General features: G+C 52.7%; 1 protein-coding gene, 1 long non-coding RNA gene and 1 other non-coding gene across 8 annotated transcripts; 2 read left to right on the top strand and 1 right to left on the bottom strand.

Annotated features, from left to right (window-relative positions):
* Positions 1 to 127: 127 nt before the first annotated feature.
* LOC106025292 (uncharacterized) lies at positions 128 to 656 on the top strand. Its single transcript, XR_001198861.3, has 2 exons — positions 128 to 318; positions 520 to 656. It is a non-coding gene; the product is annotated as an uncharacterized LOC106025292 (long non-coding RNA).
* Positions 359 to 442, top strand: LOC111754083 (small nucleolar RNA SNORD60). Its single transcript, XR_002788809.1, has one exon. It is a non-coding gene; the product is annotated as a small nucleolar RNA SNORD60 (small nucleolar RNA).
* A 341-nt stretch (positions 657 to 997) lies between the features above and the next one.
* On the bottom strand, positions 998 to 6,195 carry Rab26 (RAB26, member RAS oncogene family). 6 transcript variants are annotated; one of them, XM_005007410.4, is made up of 10 exons: positions 6,107 to 6,195; positions 5,841 to 6,012; positions 4,719 to 4,829; positions 2,764 to 2,805; positions 2,619 to 2,685; positions 2,449 to 2,501; positions 2,061 to 2,126; positions 1,892 to 1,948; positions 1,716 to 1,812; positions 998 to 1,616 (listed from the first exon to the last, which is right to left on the bottom strand). In XM_005007410.4, exons 1-9 carry the CDS (start codon positions 6,133 to 6,135, stop codon positions 1,741 to 1,743), a joined length of 669 nt encoding a protein of 222 aa, XP_005007467.1. In that variant the 5' UTR covers positions 6,136 to 6,195; the 3' UTR covers positions 998 to 1,616; positions 1,716 to 1,740. The 6 variants fall into 6 exon arrangements, with proteins under 6 accessions (XP_005007467.1, XP_005007468.1, XP_005007466.1 ...); XM_005007411.4 differs by having other exon boundaries at positions 1,716 to 1,802; XM_005007409.4 differs by having other exon boundaries at positions 1,716 to 1,792.
* Between the last annotated feature and the right edge of the window lie 634 nt (positions 6,196 to 6,829).

The raw sequence follows: 6,829 nt of genomic DNA, 5'->3' as shown, positions 1-6,829 counted from the left end.
GATCTCCGTCGGGTAGAGAGCGGAGCGTATCAGTGGCGAAGAAAGGCGGCACTTCCGCCAGAACTGCCCAATCATAGAAGTGGAATAGTTTCTATAAAAGCTTGAGCCGGGAAGGAACGCCCTCTTTTTGGATAGAGCACGAGGATTGAATGCTTCTTCTCTGTAGATGGTATGTTACAGTACGGGAAAAAGTCTTGCGCTTAATGGGATCTTGGGCATCTCCCGAACCCTGCAGGCTTGTATGGCCTTGAATCCATCCTCGGCCTGGCTCCACTTTAGCCATTGTCGTTTAAATGTATCTTCTTGAACCGCCGGCAGGTAAGACTGGGCCAGGCCTAGTTACCTGGATGCAGCTCCAAGCCAATGATGAATTGCTCTAAATTCTGACACCTCGTATGAGAACTGCATAGTGCAGTCTGATTATATTGCGAAACTGAGGCTTGAGTGAGCTTCCTTAACGGGAAGGGTTCGGCACGGAGGAAACAGGCTTATCTACATTTCGAACTCTTTGACTTTCAGAGTCGTGCTGAGCCGGCTACAGACGTTGAACTTAAATCAGCTGAGATCCAGAGACTCAATGGGCAGGAGGATCTGGTAAGGTGGGCGTCTGTGTCAACTGAACTGCTTAGCAATAAAGCAAAAGTAACAAATCGTAATTCTGTCTAGCATTGGTATTTTCTTAACCTGATATCATTCTATAGAGGACAGGCTCATCCACAGGCAAACGGAAAGGAGAACAGCATTAAAATGAAGTTCATTATTAATGACTTGACTGGCTCCTAGCCTGGCTTACCTAGTTTTGCCTGTAAGACCAAAAGATTACTTTTTATGCCTTTGTCCCTGGGAATCTAATCACCGAGGTTCCCAAGTACTCCCTAAAGAACATTGAACTTGGATGCAGTCTGGGTTGTAAAGGAACTTTACCCATCTTGTGGTGAGCTTTGGGTCTCACCAACTCCCCTAAGCTCTAGAACCTGATTTCAACAGACAAGACAAATTCCAGAAAGCATACCTTTATTCACTAGAAATGAAAACAAACTTGGAATCAAGGTGGTAGTGCACCCCTTGTAATCCCAGCACTTGGGAGGCAGAGCAGGGAAGGTTGTCAGGAGTTTGAGGCCAGCCTGGACTACATAGTGAAACCCAATTTCAAAAAAACAAAACAGCTTGCAACCAAAAGACTGGTTTAATCACTGTACTAGTACAAGTAGAGTTCAGAATCTCAGGTCTTAGCTGTGGCTTGACACATTGGTACCTTAGCCAGTTTTGGCTGGTCTTTGGAGAACAGTCCTTTAGGAGTGCCCAGAAGAGGGCAGCAGAGCCCCACAACATGGTCTGGTTACACTTGCAGGGAGCCCTCTCTGAAGCTAGACATTTGCTTTGTGGGAATGGAGGTTTGAGATTGCTGTTAGGACAGGGAAGGGGTGAGGCTTGACTCGGGGATCCCTGGAAGTTGCTAGCAGAGTTTCCATCCAGTCTTCTGGGGTTGGGTCCCTTTAGAATTAACCCTGTTTCAGGATAGGCAGCAGGAGGGTCCTCGACCTTGCCGTTTAACATAGTCATGCAGCCGGAAGTGGGGTTCATTGGGTGCCTTTGTGATACGCTGTTTCAACTCCCTGAAAAGCCAGAGTATTGATGAAACAAACTGATATCTGAACCACCAATAAGGGGGTTCAGACCTTAGGTCTTGGATATTTATGTTTACTCCTACTTACTTTGCTATGGCAGTGAAGGCCAACTCTATGTTGATGCCTGTCTTGGCACTAGTCTCCATGTAGGGCAGTCCATACTCCTGCAAACAGCTGTTGCCAGCTGGGTGGTGGTGTGGGGATAGCCCAGGCTCCATAGCCTCAGGGGCACCCTCCTTGCCACCCACCCCGCCGTGACTCACCTTGGCCAGCTTCTCTCCATCCTCCCTCTTCACCACACGCTCCTGGGCAGAGTCCACCTACTCCAGGCACAGGGTTTTGGAGACAGCTGGCCCATGGCTTGCCTACCCACCCCCCTTACCTGCCTTGCCTTGTGGGGCCAGGGTGGAGAGAGCAGAGTATCCTGCCCACCTTGTTACCCAGCAGCATGAGTACCACATCGTCCTGGGCATATTCCTGGATCTCAGTCAGCCAGGCCTGTGTGGGGAGAGCTAGGACCAGGCGGAAGCTGGTACCCCCTGCATGTTTTGCCCTCTCATAACCTTGTTCCCTCCAGGCCACACCTGATGGAATGTGCAATTCCAGAAACTACTCCCTGTTCTGGGCAGAGGTGCCCACCCTCTCCAGAGGGAGCTGGATGTCGCCCAACCCTATGTTTAGTTCATGCTCAACTAGGGCCACTTCAAGCCCAGAGGAGCCCACCATTCCTCCTCTTGTCAACACAGTCTTCAGAACTCTGGGAGTCTGTTGCCATCTGGGCCATCATGGCCTATTATCCCACTGAAAGCAGGCTACTGACCTGGATGTTGTCAAAGGAGGCCTTGTTGGTGACATCGTAGAGGAGCAGCAGTGCTGAGGGTAGAGGACAATAAGGACACCTGGGCCCAGTGATTCCTGGTTACCCATACCCTCTTGCTCAAGTCAAAACCCTGACTCCCAGAGGAGCTAATCCCATCTTCATGGGCTCACCATGTGCATCCCGGTAGTAGGCATGGGTAACACTGCGGAACCGCTCCTGACCAGCTGTGTCCCAGATCTGTAACAACAGGCACTGGTCATGCTGTCCAGCCCCTTCCTATCCCTTGCCCCCAATATGTTCTCCAAGTCATCTTACCTGCAGCTTCACCTTCATCCCATCCACATCCAGAACTTTGTTCTGAAACAGAACCAGTCAGCTCCAATAAGTACTTTTAATCCTATCCCTGGGGGCTCCAAAGGGCGGGATGCAGATCAGGGCCGATTCCCTGTCCACAGACTAGAAGAATGAAAGTCCCTTAGCTGAGTCCTTAAGTCGTTCTTGAGCATTGTCCACTTCAGATTCTCCTGCTGGGAATCTAAAGTGGTTCCAGCTACACAACTGCCCATGGCCCTCCTGCTCAGATAGCTGTTTTGATGCTGGGCTTGAATTTTTTTTACCTTTTTAGTGCTGGGACTACAGCTACCATTATACCTATCCTGGGCCAGGTTTGTCTTCCTGTCTACCAGTTCCACTGACCTGAAAGGCCCCCTGCCTTAACCCTATTGTATCCTACGCCAAATGCCATTGTTTTCCCTTCCCCTTGGCTTTTACCCCAGCTCTGGCTGCCACATTTACCTGGCTTCTGCATGGGCTTCCATGTACTCACTTGGCCAAGTCAGCCTCTTCCCTGCTACAAAAAATGGACACCTCTGATGTGCTGGGGTGTGGGGTGTGGGGGGTTCTACTTAGAACCACTGTATGCCCCACCCCCTCATGCTGGGAATCAAAGCCAGGGCCTCTACCACACTAGGCAAACATCCACTGAGCTGCACCCTGGCCACACTAAAATCCATACTCAAAACTTTGTTACTGACACTGCCTTGGTTTCCTTACTACAAATGGAGACAGCTAGGGTACCATTTCCATCATAGAGCTGTTGTGTGCACTGAGAACTGTGCTCCCTAAAGAAAGACCTCCCCTGGGCCTTTTTTAAAAAAAAGTTTTCCTACTGGAACATGGAGTCCCCAAGGGGTGGCTTGTGTCTGTCTGACCCGATGCTAAAACCTCAGTCCAGAACTGTGTCAGGCATACAATAGGTACTTGTATTTGTGTCTGACAGTGCTCTCCAGGTGGGAGACCAGACACAAAGTCCAGAGTCCCCTCCCCTCAGATGGGAAAGGGCAGCCCTGGGCAGCTGGTACCTCTACCACTTCCCAAGCTACTGCTGTAAAGGTGCTTCTAGGTTTCCGGGGAACCAGACTGAACCATCTGTCAGGCTGGAGAGAATACACCGTCTTTCCTAGCACTCTGAATTGGAGTGCAAACATTCATCCACTTGGCCTCATCACCTGCCCCAGGATCAAGGGGAAGAGGAGCCTAAACAAGCAAAAAGTCATGTGTCCCCATACTTGTTCTGGCACCTCAGCCCTTCATTTCAATTTGGGTGGAGGACAGCTCAAACTAGAGGAAGCCCTCCTTTACTGTCCCAGCCTCCAGCTAACTGGATCTAATTAAAGGGTAAGAAAAATGCAAATTCAGGATTTGCCAAGAACACACCAGCCCCTCAGTACATAGGATTTAGACTGGTGGCCAGAGGTACCAGTTCTGATGCTGGAGCCTCACAGATTCCTGCTTGGGATAATAGGGGGTGGCCACACCAAAAGGCAGGGACCCCTCCCCCAAACAAGGCCTGGAAATACCTCCTGGGCTATATTACAGCCACCTGGCTTGTAGGACCTGGGTAGGTTCCTGGCTGTCAGCCTTAAGCCACCTCTGCAATGGGGCAGTGACTGGCTTAAGGGAAGTGGGCTTTGAGCTACTTCTGTCAGTACCCTGGGAATACAGCCCAGGATTATTCCAGCCCCTGGTGCAGGTGAAGTCTACTTCACCTGGATGCAACTACCACCTCAGATATTGGAAGATCTCAGGACCCTTGGGTGTTGGGAGTCAGTTTGGTGGCTAAGGTGTCCAGTGTCTGGGAAGCAACTACTAGGAACTCTACATCCTGAGAACTGTGGCTGCCATAGGGAAGATGGAAAACTAGCTGCTGCCCAAGAATACTGGGAGGACTCCGCTCATGAAGGGGGAATTGATCAGAGCCCCACTCTCACCCGGAAGTCAATGCCCACAGTGGAGATGAAGGTGCCTGCCAGGAAAGCACCATCCTTGAAGCGCACGAGCAGGCAAGTTTTCCCCACACCTGAGTCTCCCACCAACATGACCTAGGGCAGACAGGAATAGGCCAACAGTCAGAAGTAGGCCAGGGCAAAAGGGAATAGGATGCTAGCCCACCTAGGGAGGGTTTTTAATCTGGCCTAAACTGCCCAAACCAGAAAGGTCCGAAAGTGAGGGGCAGGAGAGGAGATGGCTGTCCTAGGCTTGCAGATTCAGATGGCCTGTGGAAACAGCAGTTCTACCTCTGGTAATCTTGATTCCTTCTTTCCCACCCAACAGGACCCATCTCAATCAGTGGGAGTGAGGGCAGCTGCCTTCCCCCCAATGAAAGTCAAGCTTGATCTGGGAGGGAAGCATTTGGAGAGGGTAATGAGAGCTGGGACCTCCCAAGAGACCTCCAGGGACCTCTGTTCATAAGAGTTTATTCAAATCCCCCCAAAGATACAAATCCCAGCAGCCTTTTTAGGCAGGATTTCCAGCCCAGGGTCAGATCTTTACTGGAGGTAGGCCTGGACAGAAGGGACAAACAAGCCCTCTCCCTCCCCCACCCAGCCTGCTGCTAAATGCTCTAAAAATCCAAAGATGATCCTACCTACCCCCGCCAAATTCACATAGCTTCTGCCTTGGTCTGGGGGAGGCCTCAGTCTCCCCATCCAACTGGCAAACCTCTTCCCAGCCTCCTGCTTCCCCCCAAAAAAGAGATTCACAGCCCTTGGGTGAGAGAAGGCAACATATGGGAAATGATGAAACTGGAACCCAGGTGGAGAGTGACGTTCCAGAAGGGGTGCCTACCAGGTTCTGATGTCCCAAGACCCCTTGTGTGGCTCTCCCTTGAGAAGGGAGGAGGGGAGGCCCAGCCAGCTGTTGAGTACCCCAAACAGAGCCTGACAGCTGTGTGTGTGCGCGAGGTGCACATTGCAGCTGTGCCAGCAGCGAGGTGTCCTCCGCCAGATCCAGGGTGCCCTGCGCCCCTTCTCAGGCTCCCTCCCTTCTTGGCTCGGACCAGACGACTAGACGCCACCTGCTGCACGCGCCCGGGGGCAAGGTGCCTGGCTCACCTTGAAGGCGATGTCGTAGAAGTCACCACCCCCACCAAGCGACAGTCGGCCAGGCTGATGGGGCCCGTTGGGTGGCGCCTCGGGGCCAGGGCGCACAGGCCGAGCCCCATTAGCGGAAGGCAGCACAGAGGCAGCGGGCACAGTGCCCGTCTTGCTCTTGGAGGTCTTCTTTCTAGACATGGCAGGCAGGTGCTTAGTGCGCTCGTTCTGCGCCCGTAGTGCCGCAGGTCACCCCGCTCCCTGCGCCCAGTAAGCCCCAGCCGGACCTGAACCCGAAAGGTGGCCGCGGCGGCATCCCGGGCACCCCGCACCCGCCCCGCCACAGCCATCCCACAGGCAGCTCAGCTGCCCAGGCCCCGCCTCCCACCTCTGCCTCCGCCAATGGCCATGTCGGAGAGGGGCGTGGCCATGCAAAGGAGATCGCCCGGGTGGTGTCAAGAGGCTGAAAGAGACAGGGGTTTGAGCAGCTCCTGAACCCCGGCCTGGTGGAGCAGTCAGTCGTGGAGACCAGGTTCCAGCAGGGCGTGGTAGTGCACACCTGTAATCCCAGCACTCGGTAAACCCAGGCAGGAGGACTGCTTCGAGTTAAGGCCAGTCTGGGCTACAAAATGAGTTCAAGGCTAGTCTGAACTGCATAGTAAGATCCTGTCTCAAAAAGAAAAAGGATTTAAAAAAAAAAAAAAAAAAAAGGGACCCTGCTCCTCCTCCGAGACCACCTGGGTAGTATGTTACCTCGATGCACTGTGCACTGTCCCTCCCTCCACAGTCCAGTGACCCCCCTCGCTGGATGTGTCACCAGACCTGGGACAAGGAAGTTCTTCCTGAGTTGAAGGTGCTGGGGACAGAGAACATGTATGGGTGGCCACCCTGGGATTCAGTTCCTTTTCATCCAGGGAAACCTACTATTACCCCACTGCTCCTCTCTGCTCTATCCCCGCCGGGGCAAGTGGGTCCAAGAAGTGCCAACTCTGATGCTGAGCAAAGAAGCT

The sequence above is a fragment of the Cavia porcellus genome, unplaced genomic scaffold (genome assembly GCF_034190915.1).
Source record: "Cavia porcellus strain 051 isolate PalLab524CR breed Dunkin Hartley unplaced genomic scaffold, mCavPor4.1 scaffold_16, whole genome shotgun sequence".
In the NCBI taxonomy this organism is placed as follows: Eukaryota; Metazoa; Chordata; class Mammalia; order Rodentia; family Caviidae; genus Cavia; species Cavia porcellus.
Note: the sequence above shows the minus strand (reverse complement) of the source record. Positions and strands in the feature narration are given on the sequence as shown.

Excerpts from the sequence above, each read along its gene's own strand:
- Rab26 (XM_063226309.1), bottom strand. The coding sequence starts at position 6,135 with ATGCCGCCGCGGCCACCTTTCGGGTTCAG. Across the intron at positions 2,686-2,763 it reads GGATGAAGGTGAAGCTGCAG|ATCTGGGACACAGCTGGTCA; the intron begins GTAAGATGACTT and ends CTGTTGTTACAG. Across the intron at positions 2,127-2,448 it reads CCTCCTTTGACAACATCCAG|GCCTGGCTGACTGAGATCCA; the intron begins GTCAGTAGCCTG and ends CTCCCCACACAG.